This window comes from Myxine glutinosa, chromosome 4 (genome assembly GCF_964187855.1).
Source record: "Myxine glutinosa chromosome 4, kmMyxGlut1.1, whole genome shotgun sequence".
NCBI lineage: Eukaryota > Metazoa > Chordata > Myxini > Myxiniformes > Myxinidae > Myxine > Myxine glutinosa.
The window spans coordinates 25,219,222-25,242,895 of record NC_136264.1 but is presented as its reverse complement, the minus strand read 5'-3'; the positions used below and the strand labels follow the sequence as shown (position 1 = coordinate 25,242,895).

General features: G+C 46.4%; 1 protein-coding gene across 6 annotated transcripts in view; it reads right to left on the bottom strand.

Moving 5' to 3' along the window:
• LOC137424504 (pleckstrin homology domain-containing family G member 5) overlaps positions 1-23,674 on the bottom strand; it is a 143,020-nt gene that overhangs the window by 70,337 nt on the left and 49,009 nt on the right. For all 6 annotated transcript variants that reach the window (XM_068112012.2, XM_068112013.2, XM_068112016.2 and 3 more), the window contains one exon: positions 21,668-21,960. In XM_068112012.2, coding sequence (XP_067968113.2) covers positions 21,668-21,960 — 293 coding nt within the window. The remainder of the gene's footprint in view (positions 1-21,667; positions 21,961-23,674) is intronic.

The following is a 23,674-nucleotide window of genomic DNA, read 5'->3' as shown; positions in this document are numbered from 1 at the left end:
TTGAAAAGGTGAACCTTTGCATAGCTCAACCGTTTCGCTATTCTGTACATGCTTAACCAATATCCGATTGGAGTGACAGTTCTCCAACAGTTATGTTAGAGTTACGTCCAGTTGGACAATGGGGTTGATATTAAGTCATTTTCGTAACAATATGGAGTATTTGTTGGCACAGGGAGGATGGGCCAAGTAGTCTTAACAAATGTGTCTGGAGTTTGTTACGAGTTATATCTACACTAATTAATGAATATCATGTAAGCACCTTCAGCGGATCGGACGTCACGATAGAAAATATTCAGAAAATTAATTACACAAGCAGATCAGGAATCTGCTATCTGATCTTGGGCAGCAACAGCAAAGGTAAGGAACTCTTAACATACCAAGGTAATCACAAGGCGATTATGTCACATGAAAGGCCATTGTTGGGTCATCATGCCTGTACCATATCCATGCCCAAGCATTCCCATGGACTGTAGGTAATAGTGATCATTTTACAGTGAGCCCCAAGCCAGGATCTATCCAAAGCATCTGATCTGGCATCAATGAAATCATCATCATCTGAAAGAAATCTGGCATCAACGATCTCTCTGACTCTCTGGAAAATCCTCTCCACAATCAGAAAATCTAAATCAGATCGGCAGTCTGCAGCCTCCTCACTCTCTGCAGACCTGGACAAAATCACAGACTGGTCAAACAAGTGGAACATGTCTTTCAATCCTGACAAATCTCACACTCTCACTGTCTCTCCGAAAAGATCGTCTGGAAAACCCTCTCATTTACTTTTTGAACAATCCTCTCCAATAAGTTCTGTCACTCAAGCTTTTGGGTCTCACTATCTGCCATGATCTTTCCTGAGAAAACCACATTTCCAAGCTGGCCTCCAAAGCCAGTCGCCGACTGGGCATTCTCCGTCGTGCGAAGTCCTTCCTTGGCAAACCTGAGCTCCTCACCACATACAAGGCTTTCATCCGCAGCTCAAAGGAATACTGTTCTCCCCTCTGGGCCGGTGCTCCTACCTCACACCCAGCTCGGCTTCACGCTGTTGAAACCAAAGCTTTCAGAATCATTGGAATCTCCCACGATGAAGCTAACTCCGAGGGCCTTTCACTCACTCACCGCAGGCAGGTTGGTGGTCTTTCTGTCTTCTACTGACTCCTCTCCGGCCTTGCTCCCCCAGCTCTGTCTGTGCTCTGTCCCCCAAATATTCCTTCAGGTCGCACAAGATCTGCCAGTAACCCTCTTCTGATGAAACTGCCAAAATCAAGACTGTCTGCTCACCTTCACTCTTTCATTAGCATTTTCCCCCCTCTGAAACAAACTCCCCCACTCTCTTCAATCCCTCTCCTCCCTTCAGGCCTTTAAAACAGCTGTTCACCACCATCTCTTATCTTTCCCCATCCAAAACCTCGATCTTTTCTACCCTCGTTAAAACACCCCAAATCCTCCTCTTTCAATCTCCAACATCTTTCCTGAAATTCCTAATAATGTTCATTTGCTTTATACCGTGTAACCCCCCCACTACCTGCACAGGGAAACCAATCCATGCATTAACTACTCTCTTAGTGAAACACCCTTGCCTTAATGTCATCATAACTCTCCTATCCTTCATTTAGAAGCTATATTGTTTGGTCTTATCGTTGTTGTTCTTGTTCTTGTATAGCCCCGGACAGTTCTCTTGAAGAAGCCGGCGACAAGGAGACAGCCGATCGATCTCGCAGGAGTGACCCAGAGTTCACCCACATCCAGGATGGTGTACACTGCCTTCACAAAGTCAGGGCCACGATACACAGAGAGAGACAGGGAGAGAGAGAGAGAGAGAGAGAAAGAGAAAGAGAAAGAGAAAGAGAAAGAGAAAGAGAAAGAGAAAGAGAAAGAGAAAGAGAGAAGAGACAGCGACAAGAGGGAAAGGGCCAGTCCATGGAGACCGATCGGCACTCTGACCGTGACTGCGCCGTGCTGATGAATCTGGGCAGCAGGGAAGAATGGGGAAGATTTGGCCCCCGACTTGCATTGGGGGTGGGGGGGTAAAACCACCGCGAAGAAGCGTCCCCGATAGTTGTTGGTCTTATCGTTGTCTATTGTGCTAAAAAAAAGTAGAAGAAAAAAAGAAGAAGAAGCTTTCCGCACTTATTCTGTCTATATCCTCATTATCTTAAACAACTTTGTCAGATCCGCTGGTAATCACCTCCTTTGTGATGAATAAAGCCCATCTCCTTCAGTCCTCATAGGTGAGTCTAGCGATCCCAGGAATCAATGTAGTTGTTCTACGCTGAACCATCCCTAGGGCAGTTATGTCCTTCCTCAGATGTGGCGACCAAAACTGAACACAATATTCCAGATGATGTCTCACTAAATTCCTGTATGTCAGTGTTAGCACTACCTCTTTAGATTTATAAGTTATCCCTTTACAACCTAAAACCACATTAGCTTTACCTCCAGCTGTCTGCTTATCCCTCTGCACCTACTGCTTCCCCCTACATCCCACTCCTGTGTCAAATGCTCAAAAGCTGCCCCTTGCATTATGTAGACCCTATTCTCATTATTCTTTCCCATCCCCAGAACCTTACATTTCATGTTAAATTGCATCTGCCAATCCTTCACCCAATAAAAGTTTCACCCTGGCTGCTTTCTACCTTATCTCCAAGCTGTGTATCATCTGCAAATTTGGAAAGCCCACTCTTCACCCTACTGTCCAAATTATTGATGTAAATTATGAATAACAAGCATTCTGAGTATTGCGCTGCAATACATGTCCCCTACCAAAGTTCAAAGTGCCATAACTTTGTCAAAAATGATCGAATATGCAAATTTATACATGGTTGATGCTGGTTTTCAAACTTGATCTGAGGTATGCTGAGACACATGTGTGTCATGCCTCGCCTCGTTGATAAGCCCGCAAGGTCGCTCCGTGGAGCAGCCTGCACGTATTGCATGCACTGTGTGAATTAAAAATTATTACCAACTCACGGTCTGAGGTACTAGACTACTAGTGATTCAAGAGATATCCTTTTTTAAATTTTATTTATATTTTCGTTTAATTAACGATATCTGCCAAACCACGTGAGCTATCGCAAATTCCAAAAGGACATTTTAGTAGACTGACATGCTGAACAGATCTGTGAAGTTTCCCCTCGATTGGATCAAAAATGAGGGAGGGGCTCGGTTTTAAAGGTTCATGCTTAAAAACGTCATAACTCTGAAACCATGTGATGCATGACGTCATGCTCGCTGACTTTTTTGTTCGTCATGGGTATGCGATTCTGCCTGCAACGTTTGGCCTCGATCTGTTCAGCCGTTGCAGAGAAAAAGAGATTTTCGTGTTTTCACGAAAAACAATATGGCGGCCGAACCACGTGACCTGTGACGTTATAATTACCATTAAAATATTGTACAGACCGAGTCCCCCCTACGGTGAAAATTTTATCTCAATCGGTCCTATTATTAGAAAATCGGTCCTATCTCAATCGGTCCTATCCTATCCGCTCCACCCCATCATGCATCTCTGCCATCAAATCAAATGGACTCCTCCGAAGACCCAGGTACATTCACCGTGGCTCCGGTCGTAAGTTTGTATATTTGCAATCAGGTCACTCCATCCCCGTCCTCTGGTCGGCTCAGCGCACTCTCACTCTTCGTCCCAGCGCACCTGGTCACAGCAACGCACACAATCGCACCTCCTGCCTACGAACCCTGGCTAAATCACCTGAATTCATCTCTGCTGTTCAAAACAACATCAAGCTCACCCTGTTCAACACCCGGTGCCTCAACAACAAATGCCTCATCCTGAACGAATACATCCTGGATAACAAACTCTACTTTCTCTGTCTCACCGAAACCTGGCAACAACCTCTGGACTACTACACACTCAACCTCACCACACCCAATGGATATTCCTACGTCAATAAACCACACTTGGGGGGCCGAGGTGGTGGAATTGCCGTTATCCACCGTCAAGACATCAGGACCAGCCTCATCCCCATCGCCTCATCCTCATCATTTGAACACCTGGCTTTTAAACTCTCTGGTCGCACACAGTCAGTCATGGCTGTCGTCTACCGCCCTCCCAAACCACACCCATCATTCCTGTCTGACTTCTCCTACTTTCTGACCCAGCTATGTTCCCTCTCCCCCTCAATCCTCCTCCTTGGTGATTTCAATATCCACATGGACTCCACAATAACCACTGACTTCACTGATTTACTCACCTGCTTTAACCTCACTCAACATGTCGACTTTCCTACCCATATCCGTGGTCACATTTTGGACCTTGTCTGCTCCACTGGATTAAATTTGCACCATCTCTCTGGCTCCGACCTCACCCTCTCTGACCACTTAGCTATCACTATGACCATCAACATCCCCACCCCAGCACCAAGACATTATCGCACTATCAACTTCCGTAAGCTAAACGCTCTTTCACCTACCTCATTCTCATCCACCCTCTCTGAAAAAATGTCCACTTCTCCCTTCGTTGACCTCCACACCCCTTCCGACCTCACTGACTACTACAACCACACTCTCTCCTCCTGCCTTGACCAGCTTGCGCGTGTAAAAACCAAAACAGTTTCTTTCGCCCATTCTGCTCCCTGGTTTACCCCTGAACTCCGCCTGATGAAAATTCGTGCTGGCCAACTTGAAAGACTCCGCAATAAAACAGGTCTCACAGTTCACTCCCAAGCCTACAAGGACCACCTACAACACTACAAAGATGCCCTCTCCCACGCCCGCTCCGCCTACTACTCTCAAATTATCCACTCTGGCTCCGGAAACCCAAAAGCACTCTTCTCGACAATAAACAAACTCCTCCGCCCCCTGAACACCACCACCCAGTCATTCACAGTAGACAACTGCATCTCCTTCCTCTCTTTCTTCCAACGCAAAATTGACAACATCTACAACAGCTTGACCACCGCCGCACCTGCTCCCCCTCCAACCACCTGCCCCCCCTTGTCCTGCCATCCCCTGTCTCGGTTCTCCCCAATCTCCCCTACTGACCTCTCTGAACTCTTCATAGGAATGAAAACTGCCACCTGCACTCTTGACCCCATCCCCTCCAGCTTTGTCAAGGCCTCCCTCCCTGCTCTCTCTCCACTTATCATTGCAACAATAAACTCCTCCCTGTCTACAGGCATCGTCCCACCTTCCCTCAAAATTGCTGCTGTTACGCCCATTCTAAAAAAACCTGGTCTAAACCCTGACACCCTAAACAACTTCAGACCCATCTCCAACCTACCCTTTCTGTCAAAAGTTTTGGAACTCACTGTAGCCACTCAACTCAAACATCACCTCTCTGCCAATAACCTGTATGAAACTTTCCAATCCGGATTCCGCTCCAACCACAGTACTGAAACTGCTCTCCTCAAAATCACCAACGACCTTCTCCTCTCCTCTGACGCTGGCAACCTCAACATTCTCGTCCTCCTCGACCTCAGCGCTGCCTTTGACACCATCGATCACACCATCCTCCTCACCCGACTTGAATCCACCTTTAACGTTACCGGCACTGCCCTCTCTTGGATTAAATCATACCTCTCTGACAGACGCCAGTTCATCTCCATCAACAACTGCAAATCCCCCACTGCTCCCCTTCCCCAAGGTGTCCCCCAAGGTTCAGTTCTTGGCCCCCTCCTCTTCATCCTTTACCTGTCCCCCCTCGGTCACTTAATCCACCATCATGGTCTCCAATTCCACTGCTTCGCCGATGACATCCAGCTTTTCATCTCCACCAAGTCCGTCTCCACCGACACCCACTCTATCCTGACAAACTGCATCACTGAAATAAAATCCTGGCTTCAAATCAACTTCCTCAAGCTTAACTGTGATAAATCTGAAATAATCATCATTGGCCCAAAAACGCTCACAAAATCCACCCATAACTTTGCCCTCAACATCGACATTATCCCAGTATCCACCTCCCCTCACATCCGGAATATTGGCGTCATCTTTGACCAAACCCTCTCCTTCGACAAATACACTAAACAGATCACAAAGTCAGCCTTCTTTCACCTGAAAAACATCGCCCGCCTCCGCTCATCCCTCTCCTCCACGGCTGCAGAAACCCTCATCCACGCCTTCATCACCTCCCGTCTGGACTACTGCAATAGCCTCCTCTATGGTTCACCCTCAAAAATCACCAATAAACTCCAATACATTCAGAACTCCGCTGCCCGTCTACTCACCCATTCCCGGACCCGTGACCACATCACCCCCGTCCTTTACAAGCTTCACTGGCTCCCCATCCCCCAGAGAATCCAGTACAAAATCCTCCTCTTGACCTACAAAGCCCTCCATAACCTGGCCCCATCCTACCTTACTGACCTCCTCTCCAGACACTCCAACCCGCAACCTCCGCTCTGCTGGTACCAACCTCCTGACCCCCCCCCCCCCATCCAGACCAAATTCAGATCCTGGGGGGACAGGGCCTTCTCCATCGCTGCTCCCACCCTCTGGAACTCACTACCTCACACCATCAGAGACTCCTCCTCACTCACCACATTCAAAACATCACTAAAGACCCACCTGTTCAACACTACATTCAACATTCAACCCACAGCATTTAACCCCTGACTATCTCTTCTCCTTCTCCCTCCTTTTGCTTTAAATATTTCCCTATTGATTCTTGTCTTTTTGCAATTGTTGTTTTCATGTATTGTTATGCATTATGTTTTCCACTCTGTCAAAGCGCCATTGGGCTTCTTGAAAAGCGCTATACAAAATAAATGAATTATTATTATTATTATTATTGCAGAGAAAATCGTTTTTAAAGGAAATTAAAACTTAAAATGGCACTGAGTTAAGGATCATCAGAATTATCAGAATTACCAAAGTTCAAAGTGCCACAACTTTGTCAAAAATGATCGAAACGTCGTGAAGTTCGAACTTGATCTGTAACTTATCATGAGGAAACCATGTACCAAGTTTGAAATCATTAGCATTAAGCGTTTAGAAAAAAAGTCCGGAAAACTGTTCTTTGTGTGACGGACTGACGGACGGGTGGACGGAGTGCAAACCTATAGTCCCCTCCGGTGTACACCGGTAGGGGACTAATAACAGTGCGAATGCTGATCCCTGAGGTATCCCCTTACTTACATATGATCCCTGGTATCCCTGATCACTGAGGTTTCCCTCGATCCCCTTACTTACATACTCCTAGCCTGATATCCTCCCGCTATTATGTTAAATATTTTTGAGTCCTCTAATCTCGATTCTTGAAGAGCTGAACTTGTAAAATGGGTCATGATGTCCACATGTCTATCCGTCCGTCAATTAACTTTTTGCTATTTTTGCTTCTCCTCCCTTATTGCCCATCTGATTGTTCTGAAATAGTTCTGAGACACATGAATAAAAGACACTATCCCGCACAATCACTCAGGCACAAAAATAGGATCTCGGGTCCTGAAGCTCACCTGGATCAGGAGCAACGGTCACACAACCCTCCCCCACCCTCACCCCCTATACAGACCCTCTCAGACCCTGATGTTTTCAATGTCATGAACAAACTTTGGTACATCATGGGCGAAGAAGGTTGTGATCAAGCTTCATTGAAATTGTGTGCGTAATTTCAGGGAAGACAGCAAATACCAATTTTTTTTTTGGAGGGGGGGGGGGGGGGGTACACGGTATAAAGCAAATGAACACTACTAGGAATATTTTGCTCTACCTGTGATCCTTCTATATCTGAGACTTATTTTGCTCCACCTGAGATCCTTCTATACCTGAGAGTGAACACTATCTAGGCCTGGATATTTATCTCACTCAGATTCTCTAACTCCCCCGTAGTCAAAAACACCCCCGTCGTTCCCCTTAATGAGCACAGACTTTGTTGCAGTCAATACATCTTCGTTGGGCATCAGATAAGCAGTTTGTGGCCAAGTTTCATCAAAATCGTGTGTTTGGTTCAAGCGATAATGACTGAAGTGTTTACAGACACACACTCACTCACTCACTCACTCACTCACTCACTGACTGACTGACTGACTGACTGACTTACCTAAGGACACTACTCGATTGCATAATCTCACCAGACTAAAGTCCAGTTGAGCTAAAAATGAAACAGTAAACACAAAGTAAATGGTCGGGGGAACTTAGCTTTTGAAGAACTGGTCTGAGAGCGTCTGATGAATCATCTATGTATGCTGATTCCAGAACCGGAAGTCCAAATGATTCATCACTCCAATGCCATCCTTTAGGGAACCCCAGTTGTGAGATCCAATACCTCCAGGCTTGCCCTCTGGTGTCAGGCCAATGCAGTCACTTCCACTATGCCAATGAAACTCGTGCTTTCCCAAAATATCAAATCCATCTGTGTGGTTGAACCCCCTGTTTGGCGCTCGCCCACTTCGGAAGGCGCCCCACAGCCACTAGGGTTGCTCAGACCTGTCAGTGGAGAACTCTGTTTGACCCTTAAAACGTGTCCAACAGAAGCTTGAAGGTCCGGCATTCAGTACTGGGCCCAAAACCTCTCCACTCTGATTGTTCAGGAGGCCAGTCACGACGAGCTCCAGCTATGGATGACAAAGAAGAAGACGTTGCGCTCAGTCTATTGTCAAGCCCAATTTGAGGCCTTGATGCAGTGCCAGATACCTGTTGGTCAGACTGCCGGGGATGGTGCTGTTGAACTTCCTTCCTGTGCCTGGCTGGCTCAGCAGCTTCAGTTGTGTTTGAGTCTCGACAGAGGTGTTTTCCTGTCCGTCTGAGACTCTTTGGAGACTTTTAGGCACAGACTCTGCCCTGTTCACCTTTGTGGGTGGCTTCAGCCCTCAAGAGTGGATTCAACTCCAACACCGATATTGAGCAAACTCGATTCGTTATCCAATAACTGGTTCAATAGTGCAGCCGAAGCCTCCTTTCATTTTTCCCAGCATGATGCCTTGCAGAATAACTTGATTCCACTCCATTGCAGCTTGTTCAGCTAATGCCACACTTTCACGATGTATTGCAAGATGGCAGCCATCTTCTCAACTTGGCAGCCATCTTCTCCATTTTTTGCAACACTGTCAGCTATTTCGATTTGCTGCAAAATCGCAGACAGCTGGGACTTTACAGGAAAGCACTGCTCTTTGATCAAACCACTGGTTTCAGAGGGAAATGAAACAGACGAGGGCCTGAACGACCGCTGCTGAGGCCGATCTCCACTCCGATGTCCCCCCCCCCCGCTCGACATGTCCCCACATGGTCCCATAACAGAAGTCAAGTTGAGAACAGATGGTCCAAGGCAAAGGACCCGATCTGGCACAACGTCAGGATGAAGAGTGCAGGACTCAAGACTCCCCAGCAACGAGCAGTAGCAAACGAAGAGCAAGACCAGAGCAAGAGCGTAGAACGACAAATAAGGCAGGGAAGTCTCTCTCTGTGTGCATGCAGGCTCACACTGGCCATTGAGTCACCCCCTTCCCCATCCACCCCTCCAGCATGAGGCTGGTCCATTCATTAGCTGTGCCACCAGACAAAGATGGCGCTGGGATAAAGCATTCCACCCACGTAGTAGGGTTTCGCTATAGCGTAATGCACCACCAGGTGCACGGTTGTCCTTGCAAAGAGCCCGTGGGGAAGCCCACAGCACGTTCATTTGCCCACTGTCACTCACTTCAAGTCCTCTCACCACTCACAACTGTCACTCATCTCAAGGCCTCACCTGTAGACAGAACAGGTTTTACACAATGTCGTCTTTACTTGATGCTGCTTTATAATAGCTGCTCATTGCCTCCTCAGTGCACATATTATGTACAATTTACCTCTGATGTTTCCCTAGTACAGGTATTTAATCTAACCGACTCACAATCCATACTATTCTTAACACATTCTAACTATGGGTCTCCCACAAACCATCCATGTAGCAATACCAATACAACAACAACAACATGCATTTTAAGGCCATTTTCCCTGCTAGAGCGGGGGTTAGCCTTGTGGTCCCCATGACAATTTTCTCCATTTTGCCCTATTTTCTGCATCTCCCCTTGTTAACCCCCTTGCCCGCATTTCTTCTTCCACCATCTTTAGCCAAATCTTTCTCGGTCTTCCCCGTCCTCTACTTCCTTCCACATTCATTTCCATCACTCTTCTCAACCAGTCACTTTCATCCTTCCTCAACACATGACCAAACCATCTCAACCTGTTTCTCTTCACAGCATCAATCACAGGCTCTATTCCCATCATCTTTCGCAATTCATCATTGGTCTTCCTCTCTCTCAACGATACTCCACACATCCACCGAACCATTCACATTTCCACCCTTTCCAGCCTTCGTTGCTGCTCTACGTTCAAAACCCATGTCTCGCTCCCATAAATCATAACACTTCTCACACATGCAGCGTACACCTTTCCCTTCAGCTTCAACGACACTCCCCTCCTCGTCAGCACGCCACTCAGTTCCCGAAACTTCTTCCATGCACATCTCACTCGAGCAACCGTTGCCGAGTCTGATCCACCTTCTCCATTCAGCATGTCTCCGAGGTAGCAAAATGTTTTCACACCTTCCAGCTTCACGCCGTCTCCAAGATCCAACTCAACATTTCCTCCATCTGCAGCTCCCTCTGTGCACACCTTACACTTGAATGTAGCTGCCACACTGGTTATTGACCCTCTCAAACCACTACATTTTTGATGAACCCACTCAGCGCACATTGTACATTGAATGAAATTCACTCCGCCACCCTTCCTGCACACAGCACATGGCCACTTCCCAGTTCTTTCCACCTCACCACATGCTTTACCACTTTCCATCACCTTCGTCTTTCCGATATTCACCTTCAGACCTTTTGTCTCCATACATTCCTTCCACTAGTTCATCTTTTCCTTCAGTCCATCCATACTTTCCACAATCAACACCAGATCATCTGCATACAACAACTCCCACGGTAAATCCTCCTTTACACTCTGAGCCAGCACCTCCATCACAGCTACAAATAGTAGTGGACTTAGTACCGACCTCTGATGTACTCCCACCTTCACCTCAAACTCACCACTGTTCCCGTCCTTCGTCCTTACAGCTGTGCGCGCTCTTTTGTACATTGCCATCACTACTCTGATCAACCATTCCTCCAACTCCTAACTTCCTCAATGCCCATGTCACTACTTCACGTGGAACCCTATCGAATGCTTTCTCCAGATCAACAAACCCAAGAAACAACTTCTTCCTCTTCTCCATGTAATTCTCCTGCAACTGCCTCACAATAAAAAGCGCGTCTGTCGTTCCTCTTCCTGGCATAAATCCAAACTGCATTTCATCGATCTTCACCTTCTTCCTTATCCTCCTCTCCAACACCCTTTCCAATACCTTCATTCCATGCTCCAATAACTTTATCGCTCGGTACGAGCCACACTCCAGAGGGTCACCTTTCCCCTTGTATAGAGGGACGAGGGTACTCAGTTCCCAATCCACTGGAATGCGGCCTTCTTTCACCGCAAGATTACAGATCTCTGTCATTCTCTTCACACCCCAACTTCCTGCTGCCTTCAACATATCTCCCACAACTCCCGTCGGCCCTCCCGCTTTTCTACTCTTCATTGCTTTTATCGCTTCCTCAACTTCCTTCTCAGTTATCTTCTCTGCCGGTCCTAAAACTGGGTTACTCTCTATGTTGCCATCGCAATCAATCTCTGTATTCAACAGCATTTCCATATATCTTTTCCATCTTCCTTTAATTTCATCTGGGTCCACAACGATTTGTCCCACTTCGTCCTTCAAGCAACTCACCCCCATCACATCACACCTCTCTTTCGCTATCTGCTTTGCAATCCTGGATACCGCTCACTGACTCTCTTCCGAATCCAAGCGTTCTCCGAACATTTTCCTACATGCCTCCTGCGCCTTTGCTACCCCTTTCTTTGTAGCCTTCTTGGCTGCCTTATAACTTTCATGCTCTGCTTTTTCTGCTCCCGTACCCTTCGCCTTCTGCCACTCCATGAACTTCTTCCTCTTCTCGTCAATCCTCTTTCCAACTTCATCATCCCAACACCATGTTTCCGAGTGCCTCGGTGGTCCTTTTGTCCATCCACATCCCTCACCAACGGCTCCCAACAGACTATCTTTCATTGACATCCAACCACTTTCAAGCTCAACCACATCATCCTCTACCCTACTCAGCCTCTCTTTTAATGCCTCCCTTACTGTCACCTCTTTCAACCTCCACACCTTCATTCTCGGTTGGTACTTCACCCGCCGAGCTATCCTCGCACCGTCGCAAACAACCAAGTGGTGCTGTGAAACAGCCTACTCCCCCGGGATCACCTTTGTGTCCCGGAGGCACCCACTATCTTGCCTACGCACCATCAGGTAGTCAACGGTTGTCGTCGACCCACCTGACATGTATGGAACAAGCTTATTATCCTCTTTCTGGAACTGAGTATTACAAATCAACAAATCAGCTCCATCAGCAAACTCCAAAATCCTTTCACCTTCTCCATTTCTCACACCATATCCGTAACCCCCATGCACTCCCTCAAAACCGTCCATACTCCTTCCCACATGTCCATTTAGGTCTCCTCCTACCACATGAACTTCCTCATCTTTCACGTTTTCCATCAGCTTCTCTATCGCACACCAGAACTTGTCCTTCTCTTCATCGCTCCGACCAACCTGCGGAGCATATCCCGAGATGACGTTCACCAAGAGCTTTCCAATCATCATTTTCACCATCATCAACCTTTCACTCACTCTAGTCACACTCACCACACTGTCTACAAACTCAACAGAAAACAGGACACCAACGCCATACACGCCCTCCGGGCACCCTTGCCACACAAACTTGTATTTCTGTCCCTGCCTACCCTTCACCATTCTCACACCACTTCCCTTCCATCTCGTCTCTTGCACACAACATATGTCCACTCTTCTTCTGACCAATACTTCCACCACTTCTCCTGATCTCCCTGTCATTATCCCTACATTTCATGTCCCAAACCTCAGAAACCGATCTCCGCTTCACGCTGTACCCTGCCCATATGTAGTTGTAATTGACATGGTTCTCTTTTTGAGGCAATGTTTTTATGGCCGGATGCCCTTCCTGACGCCAACCCTCTTAGTCGCCTCTTATATTGAATTATATATATATATATATATATATATATATATATATATATATATATATATATATAAATACTATATATATATATATATACTATATATATATACTATATATATATATATACATATATACTATATATTGTGAGAAACCCCCGGTGAAACCACCTTTGTTCTCACCCAAATGAGTGCCCCGCCCACCACTGACGTAACCTCCTTGGAGCCTCACGCGATTGGGAGGCGAGTCGGGACGTGATTGGTGGAGGGTCAGAGAGCGCGGCCGACCATCTGATGAGACGGAGGCAGCTCGGAGGTTCGAGGCCTCGAGGCGAGGGGACTTTCGTTACGCCTCACGACAGCGAGTTGTGCTGATCGTTTATAGTTATGGATTGTACGAGTGAGTGATTCCGGAAGAGAACGAGTGATTCCCGGAGATCGTAGATTGGAACTGTGAGTCCTATATTGCCTGCTTCGTGTTGGAGCTCCTGGCCGACCGTTCCTGGCGGCCTTGTGTGGTATTCCATCCTGGTATCCTTGGAGTCCCGGAGCTCGTCGATTGGAGCCGCGAGGATCTTACCTGCGTCTCGTGGGAGCGTCTGTGGCCGACCGTTCCTGCAGGCTTGTGCAGCCTATTCCATTTGTTACCTTTCAGGGTTTTTGTGATCGAGCCAATAAAGCATCGTGCCTTACCCCTAGAAGGCCGATTAAAACACAATTGTGTTGATTACGTCTCTTTTGTCCACTCCGTGGATTACTTGAAGCCCGGACATTTACGTCCGTATTCCGTGCTGGGATACATTTACCAGGCGGGATCGCGACAAATGGGTTGCTCGTCCTAGGATCATTCAAGTAAGAGCCATTCGATTGAGACGGGAATTCTGCAGTGGACGACATCTTCTGGCATCTGTTCATCGCCTTCTCACCAGCGGACGCCGTCTGGGAGGAACTTTCTCGCCGTAGGACGCTGTCTTGGGCAGAGAAGTGAATAGCCTCGGATCCCTCCAAACAACCGACAAAGAATAAGCGAATAGCCTCGGATCCCTCCAAACAACCGAAAAAAAAAAAAAACGTGAGTATTTGTACGTGGTATTTTTCTCATTGGCAATTTGATGTGCGGGTGATATTGCGTAGTTGTGTCGTATTTCCCCAACAGAGCGTTGTGTTTGAGCGTTGTGTTGAGGTTGTGTTTTGTGCCTGGTCGTATGATAACTCGTAGCCAAGCTATGTCGACCAGGGAAGTGAGAGTTCAACCTGATCATGTTGACAGTCACGTGGGTGGCGAGGTGAGCGACGCAAGCAGCCTTGACCCGGTCACTCAACCCGAGATGTTAGGAAGCGATTCCATCATGACTAAATGCATGCGTTCGCCCTTCTGGACCGGGCTGACTCCGGTTCAACAACTTGACATGTATAACAGGGAGAATGACAGGGCAGAGGCAGAGCGTGCTGCGGCAGCAGAGAGAGAGCATGCGGCAGCAGAGAGAGAGCATGCGGCAGCAGAGAGAGAGCATGCGGCAGCAGAGAGAGAGCGTGAGAGAGAGAGAGAGCGTGCGGCAGCAGCAGAGGGAGAGCGTGCAGCAGCAGAGAGAGAGCATGCGGCAGCAGAGAGAGAGCGTGCGGCAGCAGCAGCGAGAGAGCATGCGGCAGCAGAAGCTGAACGCGTCAGAGAGCATGAGTTGCGAATGTTGACTGAACGACTGCGGGCAGAGGGGTCTGCTGCAAGAGTCCCGGTAACTGTTCATGTTCGTTTGCCGGACTGGACGGGAGACACGAAGCCAGAAGCGTATCTGGAGATGGCGGAGAAGTTGTTGGCTGCCGGTGGCATTGATGAGAGCTTGTGGGTCGGCCATCTTGTGAGCCATCTATCTGAGAAGGCGAGGGAGGTATATGCGAGGATGGCAACCGAGGACGCAAACAAATACAGGGCATTGAAGGCCGAGATTTTGAATGCCTATGCGGTGTCCGCATGTATTTATAGGAGAAATTTTTTCAGCTGGACTCGTGAGTCCAGTCAAACCTATGAGGAACATTCGCGGGCCTTGTTGGAACAGCTGCAGAGATGGTTCAAGGGGAGCAAGGTGGAGTTACCTCAAGCGGTTGCGGAACTCCTGGTGCGTTACCGTATCGATCAACAGCTTCCGCCTGACTTAGCATTGTTTCTTGTCGACAAGGACACTGTTTCCTTGGCAGACTGCGTCAACCTTATTGATAAACATGTTTTGTCGTGCAAAATGCTGCAAGTCACGCAGTCGCTTCGTAAGACGGAGGAGTCTGCGATCAAGACCGCCCCCCGTCTGCCCGGCGGCTGGATCGAGGGGAAGGGTTCTCCGATGACCTCCACTGGGGGCGCTCGCGAGCCGCAGACCAGGGCAGGGCCCTGGTGCGATTTCTGCAAACGCGTGGGGCACGGTGAAAACCGCTGTTTCTCTAATCCCGCCAGTCCGGCCTACCGAGGCAACCCTCCTGTTAAGTCGGAGGGAGATCAGTGGAACTCATCCGCCGGGCCCTCGCACACGACGGTGGCATCGGTGACCGAGGTCACTGCCACCGGGGCTAATTCCATTCATCCACTGCATCAGGAGTATTCAGGGACAGCCTTAGTGGGTGGCCCCGATTCGATGCTGAAGTTTGAGACCAAATACCTTCGGGATACTGGGGCGACACGGTGTGTTCTCCGGGTGGGGGTAGTTCCGGCCTCTCAGATGCGTTATACCGGCGAGTATACCCTCCTTCGGGGCATTGACCGGGTTCTTGGCCGGTACCCCCTTGCCCTCCTCGAGGTCCGGAGTGACATTTTTAAGGGTCCAGTGACCTGTGTGGTAGTACCCTACTACCCTATACCCGGGGTCTCCTTGCTGATTGGCAATGATGCCATAGCCAGGGAGGAGTCATTGACTCTGACCTGTGGGGGGGTCCCTAGAGCCCAGAGTAAACAGGCGGAGAGAGTGGCGGAGTCAGACATATCTTCACTCTGGCCCGAGGAGCCTAGCGCCTCGACTCCAGTTTCCGACGGTGACGTTGCGTCAGCTGAAGTCCACCCACGCCTCCATGTGGAGAGCCTCCCGTCAAGCCACCCGAGCCTCCCGTCAAGCCAACCTCAGGTGCCGTGCTCCTCAGGGACCGCTCCCGCCATGTCGCGATTCAGCAGGAACGCTAATGCTAAGGTATATGTGGGAAACCTGGGCAATGGAGCAGCGAAAGCCGAGCTAGGGAGGGTCTTCGAACATTACGGACCACTCCGCAACGTATGGGTTGCTCGAAACCCACCTGGATTTGCAGTTGTTGAGTTTGAAGAGCCACGAGATGCTGAAGATTCGGTCAGAGCCCTTGATGGAAGGTTAATTTGCGGATCGCGTGTGTGCGTCGAGATGTCGAATGGCATGTCGCGGCGGCCTCGTTGCAGACGCTCTTTGGTCCGCAGGCCGTTCGACCCGAAAGATCGATGTTACCAGTGCGGTGAAAGGGGTCATTACGCATATGACTGTCGTTCTCGACACCGGAGGAGAACCCGCCGCTCTAGGTCTCGGTCCGTTTCCCTCCTGTAAATGTTTCCCCACCTTGAGTTTGGCTCCCTTGTTTCTCTATTGTGCTTTGGGTGAAGTGTAACTCTTGTGGGGTAGATGTTAATGGGGTGTATGGTGTTTAATATTGTGTGTGGAAAAAAAAAACAAAACTGGTTCATTGTTTACCCTGTTAACGCCTGTTAATTGCCTGTTGCGTTAATAAGTGCGTTATTGTTGCGTTATTGTGTTGCGCCATTGCGTTGCGTTGTATTGTTGCGTTGTTTCGTTATTATTGTTAACAAGTGTTAGTAATTGTTAATTGCGTTAATTGCCTGTTAGCAATTCCCGCCATCATCTTGCCATGTGATTTGCACCTACTACAAATACTGGTTGTAAAAACGCCGTCTATTCGACGGGGTTTTTACTTAGGGGGGGAGGACTGTGAGAAACCCCCGGTGAAACCACCTTTGTTCTCACCCAAATGAGTGCCCCGCCCACCACTGACGTAACCTCCTTGGAGCCTCACGCGATTGGGAGGCGAGTCGGGACGTGATTGGTGGAGGGTCAGAGAGCGCGGCCGCCATCTGATGAGACGGAGGCAGCTCGGAGGTTCGAGGCCTCGAGGCGAGGGGACTTTCGTTACGCCTCACGACAGCGAGTTGTGCTGATCGTTTATAGTTATGGATTGTACGAGTGAGTGATTCCGGAAGAGAACGAGTGATTCCCGGAGATCGTAGATTGGAACTGTGAGTCCTATATTGCCTGCTTCGTGTTGGAGCTCCTGGCCGACCGTTCCTGGCGGCCTTGTGTGGTATTCCATCCTGGTATCCTTGGAGTCCCGGAGCTCGTCGATTGGAGCCGCGAGGATCTTACCTGCGTCTCGTGGGAGCGTCTGTGGCCGACCGTTCCTGCAGGCTTGTGCAGCCTATTCCATTTGTTACCTTTCAGGGTTTTTGTGATCGAGCCAATAAAGCATCGTGCCTTACCCCTAGAAGGCCGATTAAAACACAATTGTGTTGATTACGTCTCTTTTGTCCACTCCGTGGATTACTTGAAGCCCGGACATTTACGTCCGTATTCCGTGCTGGGATACATTTACCAGGCGGGATCGCGACAATATACTATATATATATATACTATATATATATATAATATATATATATATACTATATATATATATACTATATATATATACTATATATATATATATATATATATATATATATATATATATATATATATATATATATATATATATATATATATATATATATATATATATATATAGATATATATATATATATATATATATATTTGTATATACAGTATATATATTGAATATAAACCCCCTAGGTTTGTCCCTAAGTTCTGGTTTAACATTAACACACACTTGTGAATTGTTCAAAAGGATGTTTTCAACTATTTATTAATTAATTGATCGTCACAGCCAGGAGTCAGTTTAAAGCCTCAAACAAATTCGAGCTACATATGAAAGTGTCAAAAGAATCCAACCAGATCCATTCTTCGACTTACCCCTGCAAAGCATGCCGTCTCTCTCTCCATCCTTGATGCCCTTGTAGCAAACCGCTCCTTTAAAAATGCCCGCTGCCCTCGAGCACCCCAACCCTACGCGTGGCACTACCGTTGCAATATGCTCTGCGCAAAAACCCAGCTCCCCAGCTATAAGCCGACTGTAACATCGCAGGCAGTAGGCAGCTGCGTGGACACTGTTGTTTTCCTGCTGAGTGCAGTAGCCCCTCCTGCTTATTCCACTGGAACATGAAAGGTCAGGAGCCACATTTGCTTCGAAAGGTTGGCACATCAAAGTGATGTGCTGCCATCAGTGGTGGCATCGACAGATGCTGAGCGTCGTGCCAAGTCACACGCACAGTGCGGGCCACGGCACACACTGGCAACACTGGATATGTGCCGACACGGTTACACGTTCGCTCGCTGCTTGCCTTTTCCCACATGTACACGCTCAAGTGCAAATGCAACGGACAACTTAGCAGGATAATCGGTGCCTATTCATCCACTGCATTGACTATTTGGCAATAAAAAAATCGAAACTGACAGCATCCCGTTGTTTGAGCTGACAGTTTTGTAATAATATATGAACAATACCAAACAAGATGCCCGAATTGTAAAACATGCATGGAAAAACACATGCATGCACACACAAACCCTAGCCATTCGGAATGTATTGCCGCTGGATTATGAAAGTGATAATGAACAAGTCAGAAGACGACGATGGTTCACGAGCGAGCGGTATTCAATGACAAAGGTCAAAACCGACATTGAAAATATATAAATAGGAATGTATTATCTGTTATGAGACTAGTTAGCTATAGAATACCGAAAATTCGGTTCGATTCCGACAACTTTGAAAATTTGACCTTTGTGACCTTGAAATGTCAAAACGAAGGTTACTGACCTTGACATGAGATAGAAAATAATGTATAATCAGTTATGAGGTTAGTTAGCTACACAATACCAAAAATTTGGTTCGATTCCGACAACTTTGAAACTTTGACCTTTGTGAACTTCAAAGGTCAAAGGTCGAGGATTCTGAAATTTGTTGGAAAACTTGTATTTCATGATGTATGTGATAATATAAGATCATGTACGGCATTTCACCCTATCAGGAAGCGAGCAATGTAATAAAACCATCAAAAATCGACTTTTCTAAATTTCGTGACCTTGTGACCTTGACCTTGGGACGAAAATGAAAAATCGAGCTCCGTGGGGCTAGACACATGACATTGGCCTAACCAAATACCGAAACCCCTGTCAGATTCCACCAAACCCCTCGGAGAAGATGTCGCTTGAAATCGATTACCCCCTAAAAAGACATCTTTTTTGGGCGTGGTTCCGCCCACAATGGGCGCAATACGCCCACTCTAGGCAGGACACAACTAGATCATGATATCAACCTCCCACCCAAGTTTCATCAAGATCGGATGATATCATCGGGTAGTTATGTTGCGGACAGACAGACACACAGACAGACGCACAATCATGACGAATATAGTGGTCGCTTGATAACTCGTGTAACCAATTATCTTCCAGTCAATATTACAGTCTTACAGGCAATGAACAAACATGTTATATTCACCATGCAGATACAAAAATCGATACAAATTTTATACTTATTGGGGTTGACCTTTCAATCAAATTTGTTTGTGATTTCATGTCTTGACAAAAAACTCAGATTAGATGAAAGGTATCCTCTCAATTCGTTTGTTTGGTTTCACCGAGGGCATTATTGTTACCCACTCGATAAGAGCAAATCACAATTTTACCTTGAGAAGTAAAATGGGCCTCACATTGAAGGCCATATCGAGTTAATTACATTATAATAATCTTTCAATTAGTACACCTTTTATATCCCTGGCTGTTCCGAACAAATGTTTGAAGCTGATACTAATATTTGTTCAAAGGGAATTGAATGGGATCCTAAGTGGCAACCTGAACTTCTGGATCCCACCTCATAAAAAGTTGTACCACCTGGTGATGTCCACCTTTACTTCTCAGGAATAATTCTCCATCACAAATCATAGTAGTGATCTGAGCAATGGCTGGAAGGTTTTCAGTGCAATCAATGTAACTCTCCAGCTGGGGCTTTAAGAGTTCAAACTCTTCACCTGTGGCTTTCCCTGACCACTGCAGTCCTCTGCTCTAATTTAAAAAGACCAGAGATTTCATAGAACACATTACCCTGCACTGTCTTGAGAGATAAGGACATGGGCGGGGTCTACAAGCAACAGATTTGATTCGTCGTGATGACGTAAAATCCATAATATTTTGTCCCAGTACTAGCAAATGGAAGGGTTTTGAAAGTGCTAAAAAGGTGATCTGTGTTCTGCAGTGTTGAAGTATACAATTCAATTGAAATAAAATAAAGATTTTAAAGGTTGTAGAAAAAAAGCAATTCTGGAAGTTTACCGCCATTGATGCAGAGTCTTATACACCACCTTATTTAACATGTCCGAGTACTGCTAAACAGTGTTTTGAAAGTGTCAAAAAGGTGATTTGTGTTCTACAGTGTTCAAGTCATAATTCGGTTGAAATAGAATTATTATAAAATTTAAAGGTTGTAAAAAAAAACAATTCTGGAAGTTTACCGCCATTGATGCAGTCTTATACACCACATTATTTAACATGTCCGAGTACTGCTAAACAGCAGTGTTTTGAAAGTGTCAAAAGGTGATTTGTGTTCTACAGTGTTCAAGTCATAATTCGGCTGAAATAAAATGAAAATTTTATAGGTTGTCGAAAAAAAACAATTCTGGAAATTTACCGCCGTTGATGCAGTCTTATACACCACCTTATTTAACATGTCCGAGTTCTGCTATGAAACGGAATGGTTTTGAAAGTGTCAAAAAGGTGATTTGTGTTCTACAGTATTCAAGTCATAATTCAGTTGAAATAAAATATTGATTTTAAAGGTGGTCGTAAAAAACAATTCTGGAAGTTTACCACCATTGATGCAATGCAGAGTCTATTAAAATTTGTTACACCACCTTATCTGACACTTTGCATTTGGTCCTTTGTGCCTGTGCTTTGTGTACTTTATAACGTCCTTAAAACAGTTTTGTTTTGTCCTTAAAACAGTTTGTTTGTTTTGTCCTTAAGGACTTAAAACAGTCCTTAAAACAGTTTCAATTTTGTTTCACTACCAGACAAAATCTCACCTTTCTGTGCACGTCGATGGTGACAAATTCAGAGCCAAGGTACTACTCAGGTTCGTTTTCTGATTCTTGTTAAAAAATATCACTTTCAATTTAAATTAACTTGTTCCTTGATCATAAACTTGCGTTTGCAGACAGAAGGACAGACAGACAGACACAAGTGAACCAATAGCTTAATCACACTTTTTGCTTTGCTTGTACTGGGTAAAAACATTTTATTTTGCAAATTACTTCAATAACCAAATCAATAAAGTGAACGAAAAATTTCACAGTTACAAAATCTCTTCTGCAAGAAAGCCAGTGTCATTTTCCTTCACCTTTCTCATGACGAATTACCGACCAATGGCTTTGTAAGGTGATATCAGTTGCGTAGCTGGAGAGTTTGAGCTTATGTTTCATACACATTGTCTAACTTGTACACAAATGCCAATCAAACCTGTAACAGTGTAACATACCAGTTGCTGCATTTCACTCAGGTCTGATATCACTCTGCCGTCTTCATCAGGTATCACCTCGTTCTGCCCTCTGGAGTCATTTGAATGACTCACACTGCAGTGGTCCCCCTCTTTTGATACGTTTAACCCCGCGTCTTCCTGCAGAGGTAGCTGAGAAGAGTTAGACTGAAGGGAGATGCAAGCGCTGCTGGACCGATTTGAGTTGTTGAGGCTTTGCGTCTTCAGGAAACGGAGCAAAGGCAATGTCCCGATCTTTCTTGTACGTTTTGATCTGCTCTGTCCCCATGCCTTCGCTGCAGGACACAACAAGAAAAAGAGCAATCAGAGATTGCAAACCCTCGCCAGGATGTATTTTCAGTGGTTTTTAAGGCTTTTGTGTTAAAACAAATATGGTGGCCGAACCACGTGACCGATGACGTCATCATTAGTTTTTTCCTATACTAATTTATTCCTGGATTATGTTCAAGAAATTTCATCTTAATCGGATGAAGTTTTGTACTTGTCGAATTATGACATCATAACGGAGGCACCTATGACATCATCATTAACGTATTTTATTCCCCATGGAGAGTTCTTTACAATGAGCCATGTCTCAATTTTTTCTATTCAGTGCTTTCCGAGATATAGAGGTGCAAATTTTTTCGATTTTTCCAAGATGGCGGCCGAACCACGTGACCTATGACGTCATAATTATCATAAAAAATTCTACAGGTGGAGTTGCACCTATGGTGAAAATTTCCTGTCAATCGGACCAACGGTTGCAGAGAAAATCATATTTATTCTGTGCGGACAAACAAACAAACAAACAAAGAAACAAACAAACAAACAAACGGACTCCAATGCAATACCCTCTCCTCTGGCGAGGGTAAACTTGATCGGTAAAGGCAAATATCATTAATAAAAGTCTCTAATTAAAATCTGAAACTGACTACTTGACAGTTGAAGCACCATATGCTACTTCTGCAGGTAAATGTCATGGATAATCAATGTTATTGTGATTAAAAAGCACAATATCTCACACAGTGTAAAGGGTGTGTCAATAATAACCAACAGCACAAGAGCTCTGTAATAATAAAACATCCTGCAGATTATTCCAAAGGACTTCACTATGGACCTCTTCCTCCTCAGTTAGTCGAGTCCAAGAGGAAGAGGAAGTGTCCTGCGTCCCCCTCCCCCTCTCCTCCCCTCCCCTCCCCTCGTTCCCCTCCCCCGTTCCCCTCCCCCTCACCTCGCCTCCCCTCCCCCCGTTCCCCTCCCCCCGTACCCAGGGTGCCGGAATTTGGCCAGGGTGCCGGCGATAGTTTGCCTACTCTACGCCAAGAATACTGTGGAATCTTTACTTTAATGTCCACCAACTAATGCTGACAGACGGGACGTCCATTTGGCGTCCATCCGAGGGACGGCACTCATTTTGATGAATCGCCCTGCCTGTGAAACACCGGGATGACAGTTTATAGCTGGGTCGGGATTCAAACCCAGGCTGGAAAGCTTAGAGGTGAGTGTGTGTACCTCTAAGCCATCCTGTCAGCCCAAAACCAATGGATGGTGGCTATTTTATAGAAAACTAGAGCTTCCAGGGAAGCAGAACTCAACTGAACTGACTGGACAACTTTAAAGTAGGTCAGTTGTCTGTACTAGATTTGACTTAGGATAGCAACCTACCTTGTGTGGTAAGTCTCACACACCAAGTTTGATCAAAATCCCTAAATATTTGTGGACGTTAAAGTCTTAACGTCGTTTTGGAGCTGAAAACAATATGGCGGCCTACGGCGGCCATTTTGTGACAGATCGGGTTGACATGCGATAGCAACCTACCTTGTGTGGTAAGAGTCTCACACACCAAGTTTGATCAAAATCCCTAAATATTTGTGGACGTTAAAGTCTTAACGTCGTTTCGGAGCTGAAAACAATATGGCGGCCTACGGCGGCCATTTTGTGACAGATCGGGTTGACATGCGATAGCAACCTACCTTGTGTGGTAAGAGTCTCACACACCAAGTTTGATCA